This window comes from Geotrypetes seraphini, chromosome 1, assembly GCF_902459505.1.
Source record: "Geotrypetes seraphini chromosome 1, aGeoSer1.1, whole genome shotgun sequence".
NCBI classification, from domain to species: Eukaryota; Metazoa; Chordata; class Amphibia; order Gymnophiona; family Dermophiidae; genus Geotrypetes; species Geotrypetes seraphini.
In genome coordinates this window covers 269,015,142-269,041,227 of record NC_047084.1, presented here as the reverse complement: position 1 = coordinate 269,041,227, position 26,086 = coordinate 269,015,142, and the positions used below count along the sequence as shown (strand labels likewise).

Here is a 26,086-nt window from a genome sequence, read left to right as displayed (position 1 = left end):
CGGCATTTCCAAAGAGGTAAGGAAAACACTCTCAGGCGTCCTTCCAGCATCAGACAGCGGCAGCCATCTTGGATGTCTAGCATAGTGTTTTTCAACCTTTTTACACCTATGGACTGGCAGAAATAAAAAAAATTATTCTGTGGACCGGTGGTTGAAGAATACTGGGCTAAGTCGTGGGCCAGACCCCGCCCATCTCTACCCAATGTCCACCCCAGACCCCGCCCCCATAATAGTACTAATTGCACCTTGCACGTCCCTTGCCTCATCTGGAAGCCTTCCATCTGACGTTGCAACGTCAGAGAGAAGGCTTCCGGTTCAGGCGCAGGATGCCCCTAGGAGCCACTGTCCGTGGCTTTGTGCACTGAATCAGTTAGGAAGAGGGAGCTGGCTCGAAGATAACGCCGCATCAATCGCACCGTGGACCGGCGGTTGAAGAACACTGTTTTGGGCCTGATGCACGTGTTGGCCCTGTGGACCGGCAGGAAATTTCTGTGGACCGGCACTGGTCCATGGACTAGTGGTTGAAGAACACTGCTCTAGCGCTCCCATTTCCTAGCTCATGCCTTCCCTAGCCTCCTCTTCCCATATGTTTGTTTATTTAAGATTTGATATACTGCTCCTGCATTTTACTGACCTAAGCGGTTTACAATGTATCAAACTAAAATGAAATTAGGTACTTGAGAAAAACTGTCCCGAAGTCTCACAATTTTGCTAAAGTAACTAATTAAAAATAAGTATTAACAACATATAATCCATTTCCAAGATCAAAAATCAAAGCAATAGAAAATAGAAATAATAAAATAAGATTTTAAAAAAATATTAAAAATAAAACAAATTTAAGAGATAGAAAAGTTTCTAAAACGGCCTGATAGCAAACAGTCATATTTTAGTACAGGTCTTAATACAACTCCCGGCACAGCACACTTCACAGATAGTCACTGGCAGAGCCTATCCCTCTGTACTTACTATCCTCCTCTCATTTATCTCCCACATGATTCCACAATTTCTAGTACATCCCTTCCTTCCATTCTTGTAACCCAGCATCTCCTGTCCCTCCCCCTGTCCTTTTTTCCTCCACCATATTCCTGCCCCTTCTCTCTTCACTCCCCCCCTCCCCAACAGTCCATCATCTCACATCCTCTCTCTCCTCCCTCTCATGGTCCAACATTGCTCCCATTCTTTTTTCTAAGGTTCTTCCCTTCGCTCTCCCTTCATGATCCAACATCACTCCTATCTGCTCACCTCCATCCTACATTTCACCTCTCCCTCCTCATCCCCTGCATCAACATATTTCTTGTTATTCTTAACTTCCCTCCCATGGCCAGCCTGCCTGCCTGGGTCCAACATTTCTGCTATTCTCTTTCCTCACCAGGGGCGTAGCCACAGGGAGGCCTCAGGAGCCTGCTTCCCCATTTACAGTGCATATACTGTTCAGTTCCCCCCACCCCACAAACTATGCAGTCCAATCTCGCACACTCTTTCTTACACTCTTCCCCACCCTAAACTATGCAGTCCAGTCTTACACTCTCCCTCTCTCCCCCCCCACACATACTTTAGTATCCAACTACTCTGAACACAATGCACAATCCAGACTCAAAATACATCATTTTCAAATTATCAGGCCTAACTAAGGAAACTAACCCCCCCCCCCAATAATAGTTATACATCAACATCAAAAACCCAGCCAGGTTAACTGAACATACAGAAAACACCCAGCAAGCAGAAAGAAAAGCAGATCCTTAGTCCTCTTATAATAAAACCCCTTCCCAGCAAACCACAACAAAGGCAAAACTCCCACTAACCCTGTTCCCTGCCCTCCACCTCCAAATACCTGCCCCAAAGGCCTAAACATGTCGGTCCCTCATAAGGGTTAAAGTTGGAAGAGTAGGGTTCCTCCATAACTGAGACAAGACCAATCTAGCTGCCGTAAAAGCTAAGCAGGCCAGCTTATCATGGGTCTCCTCCAACCCATCCAACAGAACTCCTAAGAAAGCAGTCTCCGCCCGCATCTCTACGGGGATATGGAGAAGTTCGCTCACATAGCGGAACACTTGTATCCAGTATGATCATGCAGTCCCACCACATATGGAAAAAAGTGCCCTTGACCCCACATCCTCACCAGCAATGTTCACTAAAAGCAGGAGATATTTTATTTAGGCGCAACAGTGTGACATACCATCTGACTAAAAATTTCAGGCCATTTTCCACCAGTTGGGAAGCCCTCATCATATGATGTATATGTAGGGAAATTCCCTCCCATTCTACCAGGGTAAATTAGATTCCCAAATTCCACTCCTAAGCCACCATGTACAATGTTTTCCTACCAGTATCTGCATGCAATAATTCAGTATCTGCATGCGCTTCACTGGTGTCCCTAGCCCCTGTTCAAACACCAAGCTCCTAAACACTTGAGGCTAGGCCGCCTTGGCAGTTAAAAGATAATTTTTCACCTGAAGTTAAGGAAATACATCCCCAACTTCAACTGGAATTGGACCCTCATAGTCCCTAAGGATCTTCTTATCTATAAATTGGCCAAAATACAGCAGCCCCTTCCATTCCCATCTCCTAAAGACTCCCCCCTCCCTGCTTGGACAAAAGTCTTGAGCAAATAGCAGGGGAAGAAAGTGAATGCCCTTGCCTTTTACAGTTTCCCAGCACTGCAGGTCCACACCCTCATCATCCATCGAGTAAAGGGATTAACAATCCCTGCCATCTCTCGGTCACTCAATCCCACTCACGGGAGATATTTGTGAATCCCTCTAGGGGGGGGGCGGTCCGCACAACGTGTCTGTTCTTCATAGAGTGCGGCTCGCGGCTCGTCTAGAGCAGGGGTGCCCAACTGCTTCCCTTCCCTTCTCACCGCCGGCACCATGCTCTTTAAGCTCCCTGCTTCTCTCGCCACCCGACCTCAATTCTGACGTCGAGAGGACGTTCTGGCTAGCCAATCGCTGCCTGGCTGCCCGGAACGTCCTTTCCGACGTTAGAATTGACGTTGGTCAGCCCCGTGGAGATCTCGGCCTGTTCCCGATGGCGCCAGCAGCAGCCGTAGCCTATTCCCCGGCGGCGGTGGCATGGGGGAGGGCAGGAAGGAAGAAAGAAAGAAGGGGGGGCAGGGAGCCAGAAGGAAAAAATAAAGAGGGGGCGGGGACAAGGAGCCAGAAACAAAGGAAAAAATGGGACAAGGAATCAGAGAAAGACAGACATAGAAAAAGAAAGAAAAAGTTGGGGGAGGGAATGAGGTCTGGAAGAGAGGAAGCATACAGGAAGCTGAAAGAAGAGAAGAAACATTGGATGCACAGTCAGAAGAATAAAGTGCAACCAGAGATTGATGAAATTACCAAACAAAGGTAGGAAAATGATTTTATTTTCAATTTAGTAATAGAAATGTGCCAGTTTTGAGAAAGAAAAGATATTAAACTTTAAATGTGAGTGCTGCAGAAAAATAGAGTACTTGGAGGGCCGCAGAAAAAATAGTTAATGTCTTATTAAAGAAATGACAATTTTGCATAAGGTAAAACTGTTAAAGGAAAGTTTTATAAACTATAAAGAGTTTAACCTCATGCAAAATTGTCATTTCTTTAATAAGACATTAACTATTTTTTTTCTGCGGCCCTCCAAGTACCTACAAATCCAAAATGTGGCCCCGCAAAGGGTTTGAGTTTGAGACCACTGGATTAGATGAACCTCCAATCCACAAGGAAAACTGATTTTGAAAGACAACTGCAAAGGTGAAGGGAAGGGAGATGGACCAACAAGGAAAAGAGATGTCCGGACCATGGGGTCCCCTGGAGCTGTGGGGCCGAGGACAGCTGCCCTGTTTGCCCTCCCCTAATGCTGGTCCTGACATGACTTATTTGCTCTCTAAACTTGACTGGTTAGGTCTAAATAAGCTCTCAACATAGCTAGCTTTACATTCAGTGCATAACAGGTCATTACAGTGAGAATGATTGCCACTGAAAATGACCAGATAACTGATCGAACAAGTTAACTAGTCGGTGGCTATTTCTGGTTGATTAACTCTTTTTGAATATTGACCAGAAAGGGTTTTTTTGCTTTGTAACATCATTATTATGGAACTATGACTATATGCCACCTTTCTAAAAATATAAAGTTTCTTTAGTGATATTTACTTTAAACTGAAATGTTATCTTCAACAGGTGCTCAAATTTAGTACTGAAAGATCAGAAACATGATGCTGGATGCTGTGCTCCATATCCAGATGAACTGCCAGTGAAGAGCCAAGGAACTTGCAATATGGCCTTCAACAGTTTAGAGGAACTAAATCTATCAAAAGCATGTACCAATATGGAAGTCTATCCCTCTAAAGCACACTTCAGTCCTATTATGGATATCCCTGCAAAAGATCAAAATAATTTACTAGATGTATATGCTGTTGCTGCTGCAGCAGAGAGCATCATATTTAATAGTGCTATTTCCATGGCAGAGGATGATTGTCCCCATGGAAGAGCAGTGGATTTGAGTAAGCCAGCTATAAATGATTTATCTGAATTTGTTACAAAATCCAGTTGTAATGAGATCACTATCATGGATACTCCTACAGCTGCCAGAAAAGTACTTGAATCGCCCTCTACTTCTAAAGCTTCCTATAATTTTGACCCTGATCAAATTGATTTGATTGATCCTTTCAAAATGAGGGGGTCAAAACTGCAGAATTCTCCAGTAGGTGTTTCTCAGTCCTCTGAGAGAGACCTTGAAACCTCAAAAGCAGAATCTTTCAAATTGGAGTTTGACTTCACAGATGGTAATACTGTTATCAGAAAGTCACCACCGAAAAGACTAGGGGAGAGACCACCAGTAATGAAAGATGGTGCTAAGAAACGAGCTGTAATCAAAGAGAAATGTGGAAGTTCCAAAACTTCAAGTTCACCTAAACTTCAGAGATCTAGCACTAGAGACCTTATTGGAAAAGAAAGTGAAAACCTCTTGCTACAGCAAAATGTATTTGTTCCAGCATCTATGGATTCGCTTGACCAACCAGATATATCTGAGAGTCTTAAACACGTGGAGCCTCTGAAACAGTAAGTGATTAGTCATTTAGATTGGGGTCTCTCTTGGAGAATTCTATAAGTTGTATTTTGTTTTTTTTTATTAAGGAAAATGTCAGAGGTTGTTGGGCAGTACTTTGAGAACAAGTTTAGGGCTAGATTAAGTTCTGGTTGAAAGTGAGGTAGAAGCTGACCGAATTTTGGGTTCAGATTTCAGCAGAAAATGCTCCCTGACTGTACTTAGGCCCTTCCTATGCCTATCTTTTAAAGCTGTGGGTGGTCAAGTGGCCTCTTTGGGGACAGAAACAAAGCCCCATTCTTTATTGATCGGTGTTGCTGCTCAGTTGAAATAACTGCCAAGACTTCCTGTGGCAGCCATTTTTAAAACTGCTCCTCTTTATGTCTGTTCCATTTGCTCCTGCTTATGCCATCTGCAATCTGAAAATGATGGCTGGGACCCCTGCAGTAATCTCAGAAGCACTAGGTGGGAATAAGTAACATAGAATCATAATGGCAGATAAAGACCAAATGGCCCATCCGCAGTAACCCATTATCTTTCTCTCTCAGAGATCCCACGTGCCTGTCCTAGGCCCTTTTGAATTCAGACAGCCTCTGTTTCTACCACCTCTTCTGGGAGACTATTCCACGCATCTACCACCCTTTTTGTAAAAATAAAAGTATTTCCTTTCATTACTCCAGAGCCTATCATCTTTTAGCTTCATCCTATGCCCTCTCATTGCAGAGTTCATTTCAAATGAGAGGCTCAACTCATGCACATTTATATCACATAGGTATTTAAACGTCTCTAATCATATCTCCCCTCTCCTGCCTTTCCTCCAAAGTATACAGATTGGTCTTTGTGATAAGGCATATGGGGACAGACTTAAAGATCTCACACACCATTATAGTAGCCTTCCTCTGAACAGACTCCATCCTTTTTAGTTCTTTTTGAAGGTGCGGCCTCCAGAATTTATACAATGTTCTAAATAAGGTCTCGCCAGAGTCTTGCACAGAAGCATCAGTACTTCCTTTTATCCCAGGACAAGCAGGCATGATATTCTCACATGTGGGTGACATCATCTACGGAGCCCCAGCGCGGACAGCTTTTCAAGCAAACTTGATTGAAGTTTCAAGTTTGCTACACTGCACCACGCATGTGCATGCCTTCTTGCCCACTAGAGGGCGCATCCCCACCTCGTGGTCCTCAGTTCAGTTTTTTCCGCGGAGCCAGAAGCCCTGTGGATATTGAGCTCCTATTTTTCTGCCTTCTGACACCGCGTCTGGGTTATTTAGCTCGGTCGCTGTGCTTTATTTGTTGTTTTTCCTTCATAGTCCGTCGTTTATCATCGAAAAAAAAAAAGTTTTATTTGTTCCGTTCGGCTCCGGGGGCTCCCGGGAGCTGCGGCCGCGGGACGTCGTTCGTTCCTGGCCCCTTTTCATTTTCATGTCCCGTCCCTTGACGGGCTTTAAGAAATGCACCCGGTGTGATCGGTTGCTGTCAATTACCGATCCGCACCGGTGGTGCTTGCTTTGCTTAGGTCTGGAGCACCCTACTGACTCCTGTGAAAGGTGCTCCACTTTTCAATCCAGAGCGCTCCGCCGACGCCGTGCCCGGATGGCGGAGCTCTTCTCTGTGGACCCCGCGGCGGGGAAGGCCTCGACGTCGGCCTTGACCTCGCCGCGACCCTCGACTTCCTCGAAGCCTGCCGCCTCGACCAAGCCTGCCTCGGGTAAGTCCTCGCTTCCATCCTCGACTCCAGGGTCAGCGAAGAAGCCATCCTCGGGCTCCTCAACAACGGGGGGGTCGTCTTCGGCACCGCCCCGAGTGTCGAAGCCTAGTGCCCCGAGGGAATACTCGAGACCGAGGTCGCCCTCCAGGGAGCACCTCCCGGCCCCAGACCTACCGGCCATGATGGGGATTCCGGCCTTCCAGGACTTGCTCCGAGCCCTCATTACCTCGGAGCTGTCCGGGGCTCTTGAACACCTGCAGCAGGCCTCGGCCTCGACTGCCCCGGCGTCGGCGGCCTCGGCCTCCGGGGTACTTCCAACCTCGACCCCGACCTTGCCCTCGACCTCGGTTGACCAGCCTGAGAGAAGCGTACGGCCTCGGGACAAGGTGCGTCGGGTTCGGAGGATCTCTTCCACGTCCTCTTCCTCGAGATCCTCCCGGGGCTCCTCGCCCTCGGGTCGGCCTAGGGCGAGGCGCCGGCCGAGGAAGCCCAAGCGTTCTCGAGGTTCTCCTCGGAGACGCGGTCGCTCCTCGCCGAGCGGAGGTGAGACGTTGCGTGTCTCGAAGCTCCGCCTTGACAATCCGAGGCTTTTCCGGCCCTCCGTGGGACGGGGTTCGCGAGACTCCTCGCCGAGAGGGAGGGGACGTGCCTCGGTGCCTCGTACCCCGGGGGCTTCTCCTAAGGGATCCTCGGGGCATAGACGGTCCCCAACTCCTTCGAGGTCGCTCGATGTGGCCTCCTGGGGATCGGGGTCGGGTAGGGAGCCGCGGTATTCCCGCGAGGCTTCCCCCTTCTGCTCGGCGGGAAGGACTTCCCGTACTCCTTCCCCGCCTTCTAGGCCCTCTTCCTTCTCGAACTTCGTGCAGGATATGGCACGTGCTTTGGGCCTGGACTTACTTGCTGGGTCTCAGTATACAAAGGAGTATTTGGAGGAGCAAGACTTGCCCAATCCCCCGAGAGAAACTCCTCGTCTGCCTCTCAATAAGGTCCTTCACCAGATCTTCCTGAGAAATTTGGACTCCCCTCTTACAGTCACAGTGGTGCCGTCTAAGATGGAGTCCAAGTACCGGACCATCCCATGTAAGGGCTTCGAGAAAGCACAACTCTCTCACCAGTCGTTGCTCGTGGAGTTGGCGCTCAAGAAGTCGCAGCCCTCCAAGGTCTCGGCGGCGGTCCCGCCCGGACGGGAAGGGCGGACCCTAGACAAGTTTGGTCGTCGCCTCTATTCCAATTCGTTGATGGCTACCAGGGTCCTCAATTATGCCTTTACTTTTTCCTCCTATCTTCGAAGCATGGTCAAAGACTTGCCTCGCTATCAAGGGGTCATGCCGGATTCCCATAAGGAGGGTTTTGCCACGTTCATGTCCAACCTCTCTCAGTTGCGTCTGTACCTGTTCCACGCAGTTTACGACGCATTTGAATTGGCCTCGAGGGTATCTGCCTTTGCAGTGGCAATGCGTCGGCTGGCATGGCTCCGTACGCTTGATATGGACCCTAACTTGCAGGAACGTCTGGCCAATCTACCCTGTGTTGGCTCAGAATTATTTGATGAGTCCCTGGAGGCGGCAACCAAACGTTTGTCGGAACAGGAGCGCTCCCTTGCCTCCTTGGTCCGTCCCAAACCTCGGGCCCCGCCGCAGAAACCATTTCGGCCTCCCCCGAGGAGATACCCGCAGAAGTCCACACCGGCCTTCTCTAGGCCCCCGCCGAGGCGCCCGCCGCAACAGGGGAGAGGAGCCCAACAAAAACCTCAGGCGCCGGGGGCGTCCAAGCCGGCGCCGTCTTTTTGACGTGATGTGCGGATGGGGGCGGGCCCCCTCCGCACTCTCGCCGGACCCCCTTCCTATCGGGGGTCGGCTCCGGGCCTTTTATCCGGCCTGGTCCGGGATCACATCAGATGCTTGGGTGCTCCGGATTATCTCCGAGGGCTACTCTCTAAATTTCTCAGCTACGCCGCCGGATCATCCGCCGGGAGCTTGCCCATGCGACCGGACCTAGCTTCCTCTTCTCCTCGCGGAAGCCAGGGCCTTGTTGAGCCTTTGGGCGGTGGAACCTGTACCCCCCGACCAACGGGGACGGGGGTTTTACTCCCGTTACTTTTTGGTCCCAAAGAAGACCGGGGACTTACGGCCCATTTTGGACCTCCGGAAGCTCAACTAGTTCCTGGTCCGGGAGAAGTTCCGTATGTTATCGCTTCCGGTTTTGTACCCTCTGTTGGAGGAAGTTGACTGGATGTGCTCCCTAGACTTGAAGGAAGCATATACCCATGTTCCGGTGCATCCTGCCTTCCGCAAATTCCTACGGTTTCAGGTGGGGGAGTTGCACCTCCAATATCGGGTCCTACCCTTCGGACTGGCTTCGTCCCCTCGAGTCTTCACGAAGTGTATGGTGGTAGTCGCCGTAGCCCTACGATCTCGGGGGCTACAGGTCTTTCCCTACCTGGACGATTGGCTGATCAAGTCCCCGACCAGGGAAGGGGTTATCTCAGCGACCCGACAGACTATCATCTTCTTTCAACGTCTGGGGTTCGAAGTGAACTTCCCCAAGTCTCAGTTGTGCCCGGCTCAATCCCTTCAGTTTATCGGAGCCGTGCTGGACACGGTTCGCCTCCGTTCGTTCCTCCCTCCTCCTCGGTTGGAGGCTCTGCTTCGGTTGAGTCGCCAGGTTTCTCTGCTGCCCGCAGTATCGGCTCAGCATATGATGATGCTTCTGGGTCACATGGCATCGACGGTCCACGTCACTCCGTTCGCCCGGTTGCATCTGAGGCTTCCTCAGTGGACCTGGCCTCTCAGTGGCGACAGGATTGCGATCCAGTCTCTTGTCCGATAACGGTGACTCCTTCTTTGAGACGCTCGCTCCGTTGGTGGACAAACTCTTCCAATCTTTCAGGGGGTTTGCTCTTTCTCGTTCCTCCGCACTGCAAGGTCCTGACCACGGACTCCTCGGAGTACGCGTGGGGGGCTCATCTCGACGGTCTGCGGACCCAGGGTCTATGGTCGGCAGAGGACCGCCTTTGTCACATCAATGTGTTGGAGCTTCGTGCCATTTTTCTGGCGGCTCGAGCGTTCTGCCACCTGCTCCACGATCAGGTAGTCCTCGTGCGAAAGGACAACCAGGTGGCAATGTATTATGTGAACAAACAAGGGGGAACGGGTTCTTGGCCCCTGTGCCAGGAATCCCTGCGCCTTTGGGAATGGGCGGTTTCCCAGAACATCTTCCTACGTGCGGTTTACATCCAGGGAGAGAAGAATTGCCTAGCGGACAAACTCAGTCGTCTTCTCCAGCCGCACGAGTGGTCGCTGAACTCCCGAGTTCTGCGCGAGGTCTTTGACCGCTGGGGGACGCCTCAGGTGGATCTGTTTGCCTCACCGGAGACCCGCAAACTGCCTCTTTATTGTTCGCGGATGTACTCCCCGGACCGTCTCGAGGCCGATGTCTTTCTTCTCGATTGGGAAGGGAGGTTCCTTTATGCGTTTCCTCCTTTTCCTCTGATCTTGAGGACGCTGGTGCATCTCAAATCGACCAGAGCCACTATGATTCTCATTGCGCCTCGTTGGCCTCGTCAACATTGGTTCTCCCTACTCCTTCAACTCAGTGTCAGGGAGCCTCTGCTTCTGCCAGTTTTTCCCTCTCTGCTGTCTCAGAGTCAGGGTTCGCTGTTGCATCCCAATCTTCAGTCTTTACATCTGACCGCTTGGTTCCTTTCCCTTTGACTTCGATTCCTCTTTCTCAGTCTGTGAGGGAGGTTCTGGAGGCCTCGCGTAAGGTCTCGACTAGGCTTTGCTATTCCCAGAAGTGGACCAGATTTTCATCTTGGTGTTCCTCGAACCGTTTGGACCCGCGTTCGGTCCCGGTGTCTTCGGTGCTGGAATATCTGTTGCATCTGTCTAAGTTTGGATTGAAGACGACTTCCATTCAGGTGCATCTCGGTGCCATTGCGGCCTTCCATCGCCCTCTAGAGGGTCGATCTCTTTCTCTTCATCCTCTGGTTGCGCGTTTCATGAAGGGTCTCGTAAATGTTCATCCTCCTCTGAAACCTCCTCCTGTTGTTTGGGATCTTAATGTAGTCCTTGCTCAACTGATGAAGCCTCCTTTTGAGCCTATCGACAAATCTCTTCTTAAGTTTCTCACTTGGAAGGCGGTCTTTTTGATTGCGCTCACGTCCGCTCGTCGGATTAGTGAGCTGCAGGCTTTGGTTGCGGATCCACCTTTTACGGTGTTTCATCATGACAAGGTGGTTCTTCGCACCCATCCAAAATTTTTGCCTAAGGTTGTGTCTGATTTCCACCTCAATCAGTCCATTGTTCTTCCGGTGTTCTTCCTGAAGCCCCACTCCCATCCTGGTGAGGCGGCACTTCACACGCTTGACTGTAAGAGAGCGTTGGCATTTTATCTCCAACGTACCAAGTCTCATCGGAAGGTTCCTCAATTGTTTTTGTCCTTTGATCCTAATCGATTGGGACATCCTGTTTCCAAGCGCACCTTGTCCAACTGGTTGGCTGCTTGTATTTCTTTTTGCTACGCTCAGGCTGGTCTTCCGCTCCATGGTCGAGTCACGGGGCATAAAGTCCGGGCTATGGCAGCTTCTGTTGCTTTCCTCCGGTCTACTCCCGTGGAGGACATATGCAAGACTGCCACTTGGTCTTCGGTTCATACGTTCACCTCCCACTACTGTCTGGACACTTTGTCCAGAAGCGACGGCCGGTTTGGCCAGTCGGTGTTACGTAACCTGTTTTCCTAAATTGCCATCCTCCCACCTGCCCTTTTTTGGTTGGCTTGGAGGTCACCCACATGTGAGAATATCATGCCTGCTTGTCCTGGGATAAAGCACAGTTACTTACCGTAACAGGTGTTATCCAGGGACAGCAGGCATATATTCTCACAACCCACCCACCTCCCCGGGGATGGCTTCTTTGCTAGTTATGGAACCGAGGACCACGAGGTGGGGATGCGCCCTCTAGTGGGCAAGAAGGCATGCACATGCGTGGTGCAATGTAGCAAAGTTGAAACTTCAATCAAGTTTGCTTGAAAAGCTGTCCGCGCTGGGGTTCCGTAGATGACGTCACCCACATGTGAGAATATATGCCTGCTGTCCCTGGATAACACCTGTTACGGTAAGTAACTGTGCTTTTCCTGCTGTTCGTTCCTAGAGTTCGTTCCTGCCCCCAAAGAGATCACTAGACCACCAGGGCTCCTTAGGTAGGCCCAGAGAGGTCCTCTACAGGTGGCAAGTTCTTTGCTAGTGGTGGGAATTTGGGAATTGCCCTGAGGAACCTGTCTTTTGCAAAGATATTGGGGGGGGGGAGGGGTTAGACTTTGGTTTTGATTAGCCTCTATTTTTGTTGCAAGGATTTAATTTCTTTTGTTTTCACTGTTGCTCATATGAAGAGCCAGGAAACTTGCATTCTCCAAGAACGAGCAGGCCTTCTAGTCTCACAGATGGGTGATATCATCTGACTGAGCTTTACACAGAACTTGCTAGCATAAATGTATGCAGAATCATAACATAATATAACTTTATTTTTCTATACCGCCTCAATCAAGAATTCTAGGCGGATTCCACAAAAGAGAAAAAGCTGGCCAATCAGTGAAATACAAAATAGTAAAAAATGAATACAACCTATTGTATTAAAAAGACATTAAAAATTTAAAATTAATGGAATAAAATTAATTATGTTAAAAATGAAATCACAGATTAAGAGATAAATTTATCAAATAATATTGTCTTGATCTCTTTTCTAAAAGCGCCATAGGACAGCACGGCTCCACTGATATAATTACCCAACCAGGACTGTTTGCTTGCTTGAAAAGCAAGCATCCTGTCTAAATAAGACCTAAGTTTGCATCCATATTGTGCATGCACAAGTACCTTTCTGCCCAACACGCAAGATCCTTCATTCTTCATTTTTCCATAGAGCAGAGAGGATATGTTTGGGTGTTGAGGTTCAGCGTCCTCATTGGCACAGAAGGACCATGATGATAACCTCAGATGTGTCAACATAAAGAAAATAGTTTCTCCTATTGAGTGAAGGTGCCAGTCTCCTGGCAACCATGCCCCTGCTTCTGATTCAGCACAGATGCCTTTACCGATACCTGTCTGAGTGGTACTGATCTATTCTTAAGGAGGAGCTAGCTTTGAACTTACTGCTGCAACCTGCTCAGGAATTGAGGGCGCTTGCACCAGTTGAGGCTTAGCTTTTTCTTTACCCTGAAGCTGACCAGGAGCTTATATATCAAGGAGTATTGACACTTGCACAAGCAGTAGTGTCTTCAATATTGGGGGGAGGAAGCTTCCCTAGAATCCAGTGGTAGTACTGAACCATTCAAGGTGTGGGCATCGACTTATTAAGCTGAGGTGTGCTCATTGCATTTGTACTTGGGAGAGGAGTCTGACTGGGACCCTTCATGGGACTCAAATGAAAAGCCAAATTGAGGAGTCATATACGGAATTCCTTCTGACCCTTCACCTCAAGAGAAGAGTTTCTACATGAGTCTCCCTCTTTTTTTTTTTTAATTTAAATTTTATTTCAATACATGCAGTCTAATCACAAATTCCTCCTCCAACACAACCCTGCTCCATCCTAATTATCTTGCAGGTATATGAAATGCCCAGTTCAGGGCATTCTTCCCCTGTCACACCCAATGTTCCCCTCTGCCCCCCCCCCTGCTTGAACTTCATTTGGTTTTAATGAGATTCCAATATTTTTGATGCTCATAATAATGTCCTTTTTCTTTTATCCGCCAAACACCTCATTTGAACCAGCTGTTGTAGCCTTCATTTCCATGCACTCTGTATGGGTGGTAGTTTTTTTCCAATGCAAGGCAATCACATTTGGCAGCTGCTAATCTGTGATGCAACAAACAACTCTACCATTTGAATTTCCTATCATTATTCATTCCCAGTATACAAGTCTGGTGAAAAATGGACAAATATCACCATCCCTACCCCTTCTTGCTTAAAATAGCAAGACCCCCTTTCTTATGTTTTCCATCTTCATTCCGGGCCAAACCCAACTCAAAGGAGGGATTTCTCAACAAATGAATATTTGTAGAAAGGATGGGTGGGAAAGGGAATTAATTCATATATTGTAGATGATACTAGGAAAGAATTTCAAGTGATGTGTATGACTCAATTGATGTATTATTGTACACTTGATGTAAGATAAAAATATGAATAAAGAATTGGAAAAAAAAACCAAATGAATATCTTGAGCTCTTAAATGTATCACAAAAGAATACGAGACGTCTCCAAATAATGCAAAATGCTGCGGTCAGAGACTTATCTTCGGGCTGAAGAAATTCGACCACGTGATGCCCTACTATCGGCAGCTGCACTGGCTACCAACGGAAGCCCGAATAAGGTTTAAATTTGCCTGCCTCTGCTTCAAAGTACTATATGGCCTGACCCCCAAGTACATAACGGACCTTTTCGCATTTTCTAATAACAAACTCAAGAGAAACACACACCCAAAACTCATTTCCCCTCCAGTTAGAGGCTGCAAAATGAAAAAACACCACGAACACCTTCTCTCTCACCAAGCAGTCCTATGGGGCAAAGACCTAGACCAACTGCTTTCGCCCACTATATACGGGGAATTTAGGAAACTCCTAAAAACATACCTGTTCCAGAAATACCTAAACAATTGACCCGCTCTCCCTCTCCCTACCCTCTCCCTATTCCACCTGAACTTACAGCACTGTTATAAATATAATCTGTTATCTTCATCTTATCGTAACTTTACGTTGCTATTATCCCCAACAGGTCCTGTCGGACATTACCTACTAAAAATGTACATATTACATTTTCGCTCAGCAAATTGTATTTCTATACTATTGCCTCCTGAGGTCTCTGATCTCTGTATTTCCTCTGAATATCTACTTATTATATTTCGCTGAATGTCCAGCACTCTTGATTGTAAACCGCCTAGAAGTCGCAAGATTGTGGCGGTATAGAAGAATAAAGTTTATTATTATTATTATTAATATCCCAACTCATCCTAATATACTCTTTCAACACAGTACTTCATTTACCTGGGTAATTCAGCCCATTAACATTCCAAGAACCTATAGTATGATCCAGTCTCAATTTTTTTGACTCCCTCCCTTCCCCAAATACTACACCAGTCCCAATTCCTCATTAGTCATCCCTCAAAGAAATAATATCCTTCCCAGATGGCTGATTGCTCCCCTTCACAATCCTTCTCAAGTTAATGGGCTCCTTTTATCAAGCCACACTAGTGGTTTAACGCGTGGAATATCGCATGTTAAACCGCGCCTCCCTTGAGCAGGCGGTAGTTTTCAGGCCAGGGCGGGGGTTAACGCGTGATGAAAGCCACTAACGCGTGTTAAAGCCACTAGCGCGGCTTGATAAAAGGAGCCCAATATTGCTTATGTTCTTATGTATTCATCTCTCTATGCACTCTATAGTCATACCCTCAAAGTCCATTCTTGAGATCCTCTCCTTTGCCTGAAGTAATCAGTCTTTCTAATGCACCATTGTTTGCCAAGCACCATTTTATACTTTGACATTAGAATTACATGGTTCTAACTATACCAAAAGTCATTCTCAGGAATTTGAAGTGGAGGTTTGTGGGGCAATTTGGTGTTCAATGACATGTGTGGATTTATTTATTAATTAACACCAGAACAGAGTTTCTCCAAATCCTCATTAGTATTGTAACATCTACTTCCTTAGAAACAGCAGCAGATGAATCCAGAGACCAATGGGGATGGCCCACATCTACCAGCAGGCGGAGATAGAGAAACTGATTAACAGGTGGTCCTATTGGCTGGCACTCTTCCTGTATCTCCAGTATGCTCTATCTCTCAGCAGGTGATGGTCGCTATTCATCTAGCTCCTGGATTCTGGCTGTGACTGGAAACTTATTTCTCCTTTTGAGATTTTCTCTTCAGTGAGTTATCAGTGCTATTTCTCCTGTGGAGGTTTTCTTTTCAGTGAGACAGGAGTGTCCGGCAGAATGGTGCCGGCTTTAGGGGTTACACCTGGGGCCCCCCAGGTCCCTGCCTCACCCTCCCTCCAGTGTTAGAGGGTCTGACTGGGTCTCTATATGTAGGTATATATTTTTCTTCCTGGGAGATGAAATGGGGAGGAGTGCTTTTATTCACTGCATTTTTTAAAAGTGTGTCGCGTTCTCCGCGAGCTAGGTTTCTAACGACTGGTGGTTGTTTAGATCACCTTTTTGTATTCAAGAGAGGCCTCAAACGTATGGTGGTGTCCAAAGCTCGATGGGTCCAGGAGGACGTTATTTACGCTTGCTTGATGGCAGGGAAGAGGTTGGCGAGAGAACTTCATGACCTTTCCGCCAGAGTGATGGCTACTTCTTGGACTTGGTCCAGAGGTTTTTTCTTTGGAGGAGTTTTGTCTCGTGGTCTTCCGAGAGTGCTTTATCTCAGCATTACCGGTTGGATGTGGGGGCGCATGCGATGGATGCGTTTAGTGCTTCGGTTGTTGCAGAGACGGCGTTTGCTTCCCACCCAGATTGAGGATTGCTTTGCTACATCCATTGGTCTCTGGATTCATCTGCTGCTGTTGCTAAGGAAGGAAAAATTAAGTTCTTTCCTGTTAATTTTCTTTCCTTTAGACACAGCAGACGAATCCAGAGCCCCACCCTTTCTGGATATTGTCTGTCGTTTTTTTTTCTTGTGCAACTTTCGCAGTTTGTTGTTGTTGATGTTACATTCTGTATTATTGTCTTTTGAGATTTGTTATGGGAAAGAAGTTTTTTTTACATGCTATGCTTCTTGATGGTTACGGATGCTTGGGCAAGGAGCTATACTGGAGATACAGGAGGAGTGCCAGCCAATAGGGCCACCTGTTAATCAGTTTCTCTATCTCCGCCTGCTGCTAGATGTGGGCTATCCCCATTGGTCTCTGGATTCATCTGCTGCATCTAAAGGAAAGAAAATTAACAGGTTAAAACATAATTTTTCCATGTCAGATAGAACCCAGAAGTCATTGGAGTTAAAAATACTGAAAATTGTCACTTAGAACTCTGTAATTCTAAGGTCATGACTTGCCAACTTCATTTTTGAAGGCAGGATGTTGTGGATTCATGCCTCATTTGCGGTGGATGGCTGGCGGATACGTAGCTGTTCATGTGTGCTGCAGCCCGCGAAGGATGCACAGCCTGCCCAGATTCAATCCATTTGACCTTCTAGGAGGGTCTTCAAGTGCCTTCTGCCCCAACTTTCACAAAAATAGTGTCAGTGGACCCTGGGGTGTGCGCTGGCGTCACTTGGCGAAACAAATTCTCTTAACAGCCTAAAACTGACATGCAGAGGTCAGCTCCTGCCACAGAAGATGTTTTCCTCGGAATTTGTGAATATGCTTTTTTAGGCATACATAGTGAAAATGTCTTTGCCTGTTCCCTTCCACCAGCATCTGTGCTTGTCACAGGGATCCCTGCTCCAGTGGACCCCAGGGCCTTTTTCCCTTGCCTTCCATCAAGGGTGCTGTTTTCTAGGCTGGTTGTGCACGCAGTTGCGCCAGACACTCTTTTCATACCCCTGCTTTCTCAAGAAGATGCTGTGGCAGATGTTAATGTAGCTAATTTGGTGGATCTCCAGGATCCGGACCTCAGTGGAGCCTCTGATTTGGGGGTAGATCCTGCTGTGCGCAGACTTTTTCTTCCAGCATGTGCATCTTGATGATTTGATCTCTGAATCTCTTTAGAAATTGCAGCTGCAGGCTGAACAGCCTGTCACTAAAGAATATTCCTCTTAATGAGTGACCAAAGGCTACAATCTGCTTCTCTTCCTATTCATCCAAACCTCGTTCGGATTCTTACGGATCTCTGGGAGGTTCCTTGAAATGGGCTTGTGTCATGTCACGGCTACTCCCATGGCGGTTGCCTTTAATAGCGCTTTACTTCCCTGAAGTTGAATTCGTCGGTGGCCATAAGCGCACTCCCCAGTGATGGTGGGAGTAGTCCTGAAGAATGTTCAAGACCAGTGTGGATTTTGTCCTCGGCCACTGCTGGTGTTAAGGCGGCATTGGCCTCCTATTTTGTAGCTCAGGAGTGCCATTCCAAGCTGCGCCATGATCCTGGCAGTGTGGTGCTTTGCGAATTGGATTTTCTCATCTCCGGAGTGGTTTACATGGCTGATGTCTTGTACAACATCTTCAGTTTTAGTCAAACTTGGCGCCCATTCTGTTTTCTCTCTCGGACTGCTTTGGATCCAGCAGTGGTCTGGTGATTCATCTTCTAAAGAGACTTTGAGCCAGTTGCCCTTTAAGGGATAGCTCCTATTCAGCCAGGGTTTGGATGACCCTATGACCAGTGTGCAAGATTGCAGAGCCCCGTCCAGGGAGGAAGGTAAACTGGCAGTGTCAAAATGGTAACCAGAAGCTACATCAGAAGGAGGGACTTGGCTGGGGGCAGGCCCCAGAGCAGGCCTGCAACATTGCCTCTTCGGTCACTGAAGTTTCTAAGACACTGGTAGGCCCAGGGCGGGAGGCACAAAGGGGCTGACCCAGTAGGGGAGTTGCAGGTTTGTGGTTTTTTGGGCCATTTTTTTAAACCACGGGGCAGGGTTTGCTGGGGCTGTTGGACCTGCAATTGATAGGGCGGCTGCTGGTTGGGAGGGGAGAGGAGGTGATCCACGGCAATGTTGTCCTTTACTGTAGGAACAAGGTCCTTTACCGCTCCTGTGGAACAGTTAAAAGCCTTGTTCCTGAACCCGCGGTAAATGGGTCAAATTTTTCCCCGTTTCTGTGGTTTTGCCATGGGAAAAGGTCACAGTGTCATTCTCTGCTTCAGAGCTCAGACTGTTGTTCCCCAAGTGCGCTTGCATTTTGGACAGAGCCTGATGGGGTCCCTAAATACTTTTCTGCTTTATGAAAGCCTGGCATTCCTAATAAATAATATATACTTGGGCAGGGGTAGGCAATTCTGGTCCTCGAGAGCCGGAGCCAGGTCAGGATATCCACAATGAATATGTACGAGATGGATTTGCATGCACTGCCTCCTTGAGATGCAAATCTATCTCGTGGATATCTTGAAAACCTGGTTCTGGCTCTTAAGGACTGGAATTGCCTACCCCTGGTCTAGGGAAATGTCATTAGTTGTTCTTAATTGATCTGGCTGATAATTGGGACAGTTGTGTTGCTGTCGATTGAAATTGGTTGAATCATCACTTGTTTCCAAAATAGTGTTGTTGGAAGAGGATGACAGAACACTTCAAAGGTAAGTAGTAGTCTTTTTGGTTGTTGTGGGGGGAGGTGGTGCCAGAGATGTAGGGGAATTCTGGTTGTAGGCCTCCTGTGTCAGAAGTCTACTCCTAAAATCCACAAATAGTCATTAACTGATTTAGTTCTGAAATACAGTACAGTGGAACCTTGGTTTACGAGCATAATTCGTTCCAGAAGCATGCTCGTAAACCAAATTGCTCGTATATCAAAGCAAGTTTCCCCATAGGAAGTAAGGGAAACCGCTTTGATTGGTTCCACCTCCTCCCCCCACGAGGCTACTGACACTGCTCCATTCCCCCCCCCCCTTGAGGCCACCCCGATGCTGCTCCATACCCCTCCCCACGATCCGGCATCCCCCCCCCCAAAGCACGGCAATGACATCCCTTACCCTGACTGGGCACCAGTGCTGGTGCCCGAAGAACCTCCCTCTTCTGGCGCGGCCTGGGCTGGGCGGTGCGTCAGAGATCCTCCCTCTTTTGGGCTGGGCTGGCTTTGAGCATTTGCGCATGCTCAAAGTCTTCTGGTCTCGCTCTCTCCGAGATTCTGAATCTGAGAATCCAGCCCAGCCCAGGCCGCGCCAGAAGAAGAAGGATCTTCGGGCAATGGCACTGGTGCCCAGTCGGGGTAAGGGATGTCATTGCCGTGCTCAGGGGGGATGCCGGGGGGGGGGGGGCGCTCGTACAACGAGGCAAGCTTGGTTTATGAGGCACCAAGTTTGCAAATGTTTTGTTCGTCTTGCAAAACACTCGCAAACCGATGCACTCGTAAACCAAGGTACCACTGTATATATATTTTCCACTGAATCTTATTTTGCTTGTGTATTTTGTCTATAGGGAGATCCAAGTGAGTGCAATTAAAGGTACATCTGTGGCTTTATCAGAAGGACAAGTTAAAGAACTAAATATGGTATGTGTATTTTCTCCTGAAACCCATAGCATGTTTGAATGAAAAAAACTTTGTTTATAGGAAATTTTCTGATGTAACTTAAGTGTCCTTTTTCCATAATTTGAGATTATCTTTTTATGAACAGTAAACCAGCTCAATTTATTTAATATGCTGCAAATATAAAACCAAGATTAAAATCTAAGTGGTTTACAATAAAAACATTATTTTAAAAAAAATGAAAATAAATGAGGACAGGAACAGAATTCCTACTGAACAAGCACATTAGGAAAACATGAGGAAAGGAAGGAATGGGTAGATTACAATAAAAAATAGAGGAGTAGGGAAAGGGAGAGAGTGATGCAAATAAGGTTTGTTAAAAAATATATATATTTTTAAAAAATCTTTATTGAGTTTTCAAAGCTGCCAAAAAATGCAATACAGTATACATACAAATAATAATAATCATATATGCACTTATAATCAATCAATATCCATACAACAATAACCCCCGCAAACAACATTTTCATCAGGGAATAAAATCACACAAAAGATATACCCCCCGGATGTGTGTGTATTATACCAACAGAAATGAAGATAATAACTATAACAAATTCACAAATGACGTCAATGGACCCAAAACTAACTTGAATAACTTAGAATGCCCCTGCATATCCGCATTCATCTTCTCATACTTATAACTTAAGCATAAATTCACCCACCAAAAAGTAAAACTAAGGCGATCCCAATTTTTCCAATTACGGGTAACCATTTGCATGGTTATCCCAGTCATAAGGAAAAGCCGACATATCTATCCAATGAGAGTTTAAGATGCAATATCATCCCGCGTATGACTACCTCATATGTCAATGGAATCGATGACTTGATGAATTTTTGCTCATGCATATTAAGGTATAATCATCATATCAAGGGAAGAAAATTACCTACAGTTATGACTAACGTAGGTAGAGAGTTAAGAGCAGAATGCCAAAGAGAAATAGTATATGCACTGATAGCAAATGGGTTCTTCTCTCCTTGATTAAAATCAAAGCTTAAGCTAATAGGAGTGCTAAAAAAAATAGACATTCGGGGAAACATTTGTCTCACAAGCTTATGCCACATGATAAGAATAATCTTTTAAAAGGGGTTGGGAGTAGAAAACTTTTCACACAAGTCTAGCTGATACTGGGAATGACATTGCAAAAGAAATCTACTGTAGAGGCATTTAATTTTCGAAAGGGCGATTATGATAAAATGAGAAAAATGGTTAAAAAGAAGCTAAAAGGATCAGTTGCAAAGGTTAGGACTGTAAACCAGGCATGGATGTTATTTAAATATACCATCATAGAAGCCCAGACCAGATGTATTCCACATATCAGCAAAGGTGGAAAGAAGAGGAAATGAGAGCCAGCATGGTTAAAAGGTGAAGTGAAAAAGTCTATTGGCACCAAGAAAACATCCTTTAAAGAATGGAAAAGGATCCAAATGAAGAAAATAAGACAAGAGACAAGCACTGGCAAAACATTGATAAAGCTAAGAAAATATATGAAGAAAAACTTGCAAAAGAGGATTTTTTTTAGGTACATCAGAAGCAGAAACCTGTGAGGGAATGCATGGGACCATTGGATGATCAAGGAGCAAAAAGGGCACTCAAGGAGGATATGGCCATATCGAAGAGACCGAATGAATGACTTCTTTGCTTAAGTCTTTATGAAAGAAGATGCAAGATCTACGTGAACCATTTTCAAGGGTGGTGATGCGGAGGAACTGAAAAATCTTGGTGAATCTGGCAGATGTACTAAGGTAATCCGACAAGTTAAAAAAGTGATAAATCGCCTGGACTGGATGGTATACATCCCAGGGTACTAAAAACTCAAACTTGAAATTGCTGACCTGCAGTTAGTGATCTGTAACCTGTCGCTAAAATTGTCTATAGTACCTAAAAATTGGAGGGTGGCCCATCTTATACCAATTTTTAAAATGGTTTCCAGGGGAGATCCAGGAAATTGCAGACCGGTAAGCCTGACTTCAGTGCTGGGCAAAATGGTGGAAACTATGATAAAAAATAAAATTGTGAAACATGTAGACAGACATGATTTAATAAGTCAGCATGGGTTCAGCCGAGGGAGATCTTGTCTCACCAATTTGCTTGATGACTTTGAAGGTGTAAATAAACATATGGATATGTTATAAATTATTATTAATATCCACCAATAAAATATATCACACTCATAGAGAGGAATATATTTTATAATGAAATATTTGGGAGGAAGTTAGCTCGCTTTATTAACACTCAGCTCTAACCATAATTATCTATTTAAGGACCGAGACTCAGAACATTTATAAGCAAATTGAGAATTTAATCAAGCAGGTAGGCAGTTGTTTCAGGTAGGATCTTTTTGAGCAAAGAATTAATAGAAATACGCTAGACAAAATTTCTCTCTAAGATTAAAGGTTCAAAATTACTCAAAATGTGAATAGTCCTTAAAATGGAGCAGAGGCTGCATGGCCTAGTGAAGCAGCATGGTGATCCAGGGAGGAGAAGAATTGTAGCTTGATCCAGGCTGGTTCCAGAGGGAGAGTGAGCATTTTATCTCCTGAGAGGATTTTGCTTCATATTTTATAGGGTTGAGACCTGTTCTAAAAATTTAATCAGTTCTCTATTCGTAGGTGGATGATGATTGAATTACAATGGCTTAACATGGTGTCACAATTCAGAGTATTGTTACTGTTCTTGCTGGATGAGGTGTGAATCTATGTCTGAGTGGTTTAAAATGGAGTGATGAGCTTCTATTTTTGCTGATTGGAGTAGCCCAGAGATGAATTTGGTGTTAAGGGCTCTTGTTTGATCTTGTTCCACTGATGTTTAGCTCTGGTATCCACCATGGCCATGTCTTTGAAAGGTGTACTTAACACTTTCTGAAGGTGATGGCTCAGTCCTTTCTTTTGTAGTAGATGCATTTAACACAAAAATGAGCTTCTGTTGTTCAGACTGGGGTAGTTCAGAGATGAATTTGGTTTTTTGGCCTACATCCTGTTATCCACCCTGGCCAGGTACTTAACACTTTCTGAAGGCAGATGGCTCAGTCCTTCCTTTTGTTTCTATTGAATGGGGCATTTAACACCTTTCTGAACAGATGGCTGTACTGGCTTAAAGACCACATCAGAAATTCACTTTTAAATACATCAAATTAATAATTATAAAACCATCTTAACTCCAAGCAGAATTATAAAATCATTTCATGCTACAGATAAAGGTGAGCTGGTTGATATAGTATATCTAGATTAGTAATCTCAAACTCGGCCCGGGGGCCACATGCGGCCTGCCAGGTACTGTTTTGAGGCCCTCGGTATGTTTATCATAATCACAAATTACAATATTATTAAGACAGCCAAATTACAATATAATAATATTGTAAAATTACAATATTATTATTATTAAGACAGCCAAAAGGAAAGATTTATAAACTATAAAGTTTTACCTCATGCAAAATTCTTATTTCTTTAATGACATTAACTATTTTTCAGTGGCCCTCCAAGTACCTACAAATCCAAAATGTGGCCCTGCAAAGGGTTTGCATTTGAGACCACTGATCTAGATGTTCAGAAAGCTTTTGATAAGGTTCCTAATGAGAGGCTTCTGAGAAAATTAGAGTCATGGGTTAGGTGGTTCAGTTGTGGATTAGGAATTTGTTATCGAATAGAAAACAGAGTAGGGTTAAATTATTTTTCTCAATGGAGGAGAGCAAACAGTGGCGTGCTATAAGGATCTTTACTAGATCAATGCTATTTAACATTTATAAATGATCTGGAAATTGGAACAAGTGAGGTGATTAAATTTGCAGATGACACTAAACTGTTCAAAGTTGTAAAAACACATGCAGATTGTGAAAAATTACAGACAGACCTTAGGAAATTGGAAGACTGGGCATCCAAGTGGCAGATGAAATTTAATGTGGCAAATGCAAAGTGATGTACATTGGTAAGAATAACCTGAATCTCAATTACCAGATGGTAGGGTCCACCTTGGGAGTTAGTGCCCAAGAAAAGGAGGATCTGGGTATCATTGTAATCAATATGATGAAACTTTCTGCCCAATGTGTGGTGACGGTCAATAAAGCAAACAAGATGCTAGGAATTATTTTTAAAAAGGGATGGTTTAACAAGAGTAAAAAATGTTTTTTATAATGCCTCTGTATCGCTCCATGGTGCGACCTCACTTCTGGTCTCCTTATCTCAAGAAAGATATAACGGCACTAGAAAAGGTTCAGAGAACAGTGACCAAGATGATAAAGAGGATGAAACTCCTCTTGTACGAGGAAAGACTAAGGGCTCCTTTTCGAAGATGCGCGCACTACACGGAAAATACTAACGCCAGCTCTATGGAAGCATTAACATCTAGCACGCGACATTGTAACGCGCACTAAAACCTCTAGCGCACCTTTGTAAAAGGGGCCCTAAAAAGGTTAGAGCTGTTCAGCTTGGAAAAGAGACGGCTGAGGGGAGATATCATTGAAATCTACAAAATCCTGAGTGGAGTAGAATGGGTACAAGTGGATCGATTTTTCACTCTGTCAAAAAAATTACAGTCTAGGGGACACTCGATGAAGTTACAGGGAAATACTTTTAAAACCAATAGGAGGAAATATTTTTTCATTCAGAATAGTTAAGCTTGAACGCATTGCCAGAGGTTGTGGTAAGAACAGATAGCGTAGCTGGTTTTAAGAAAGGTTTGGACAATTTCCTAGAGCAAGGGTGCACAACTCCAGCCCTCGAAGGCCAAATCCAGTAAGGTTTTCAGGATTTTCCCAGTGAACTTGCATGAGATCTATTTGCCTGCACTGCTTCCATTGTATGCATATTGATCTCATGCATATTAATTTGGGAAATCCTGAAAACCTGGCCTGGCGAGGGTTGAAGTTGTGCACCCCTGTCCTAGAGGAAAAGTCCATAGTCCTCAATGGCATAGCAAGGACTGTAAGTGTTCCCTGTCCTTCTGCACATAAAGTGCTTTTGAGGTAGAATTATCCCTGGCGGAGCCAGTTTCCAGATCTACAATCAGACTTGATGCCACGGCCTGGTGTCTCTTGGGGCACTCCTTGCTTCTGAGAGTAAAGGTGAATTCTTGCAAGGTCCGGCATTGCAAAATGGACCTCTGTTTTCTCCACTTACAAGAGGCTCTCTTCTGCCATCGGTTAGCTATATTTTGGGCCCAGTTTTGCTAATTTTAGCTTGCGATGGGGTGCAATACACTAGGAAGGCATGCAGAGGTTCTCAATTGTCCATCCCGGTTGATGTTGCCCCCCACCCCCCCTTGGTTCTTGGGAATTTTCCCGTTGGTTTGGGTTGGGGCTCTTGATGCTGGGGTACTATCTGCAGGTGAAATAGTACAGAGTCACAGAAAAAATCTGGAATGCATTCCTTTTGCATATGTCATGTGGCCATTGGGAGATAACCCACATGTTTAGAATATCTCACCTATCTACTTGAAAGATATTATCAGTATAAGGACATAATCTTTTTAGTTGTCTTATTTTTCTGGATTTATTTTTTTTCCCCCCAATTCTTTATTCGTTTTTTCATCTTACATCAAGAACACAATATTACATCAATTGAATCATATACATCACTTGAAATTCTTTTCTGGATTTAAATTTTTTTAATTGGCTTTTGGGGAGGGGGGAAGCAATAGCTGAAATAAAGCATGTTATACTGCTTGATCAGTTGGAGAGCCTGGAAGTCTGTATTTCGGCAGATATACTGTTGACCTAGTCTGAATTTGTTCAGACAGTGGCATGTACTGGTGATTGATATGACCTCAATTCATGCCTGAATAAACTGCCCATAAGGTTCCATTTGCTGTTGAATAAGAATTTGGCAGAGAATCTGGATTAGGCTAGGCCACATAGCTTCCCCCACACTGGGCAGTGTCATACTTTGATGATGGGGTCTCAATCCAACAATGGGGGTGGAGGGCTCAAGCCCCTCAGCATTAGATTCAGGAAAAAGTTGGCTTTTCAGGGGCTAGCAAGATGAAGGATCCTGAGCCTCTGGTTTGTCGTCCATTTCAGCTTTTGGAAGTCATCTGTGAAGGTCATTTTAAGTTCCTTAGAAGTGCAGGTGGTGAAATAGGCTGAGCCTGCTGCTCACAAGTGGGACCTAATCAGCTATGATCAGTGAGTCTTAGAAATGGTGTGGCAGTGGTTGCGTTGGTTTGGGTTTATTCATTTTATATACCGCTATTGACTTAAGTGTGC

The 26,086-nt window shown here is 45.6% G+C and overlaps 1 protein-coding gene across 3 annotated transcripts in view; it reads left to right on the top strand.

The window, feature by feature from the left end:
* TACC3 (transforming acidic coiled-coil containing protein 3) overlaps nucleotides 1-26,086 on the top strand; it is a 195,617-nt gene that overhangs the window by 58,045 nt on the left and 111,486 nt on the right. For all 3 annotated transcript variants that reach the window (XM_033951090.1, XM_033951080.1, XM_033951099.1), the window contains exons 5-6: nucleotides 4,158-5,039; nucleotides 19,781-19,853. In XM_033951090.1, coding sequence (XP_033806981.1) covers nucleotides 4,158-5,039; nucleotides 19,781-19,853 — 955 coding nt within the window. The remainder of the gene's footprint in view (nucleotides 1-4,157; nucleotides 5,040-19,780; nucleotides 19,854-26,086) is intronic.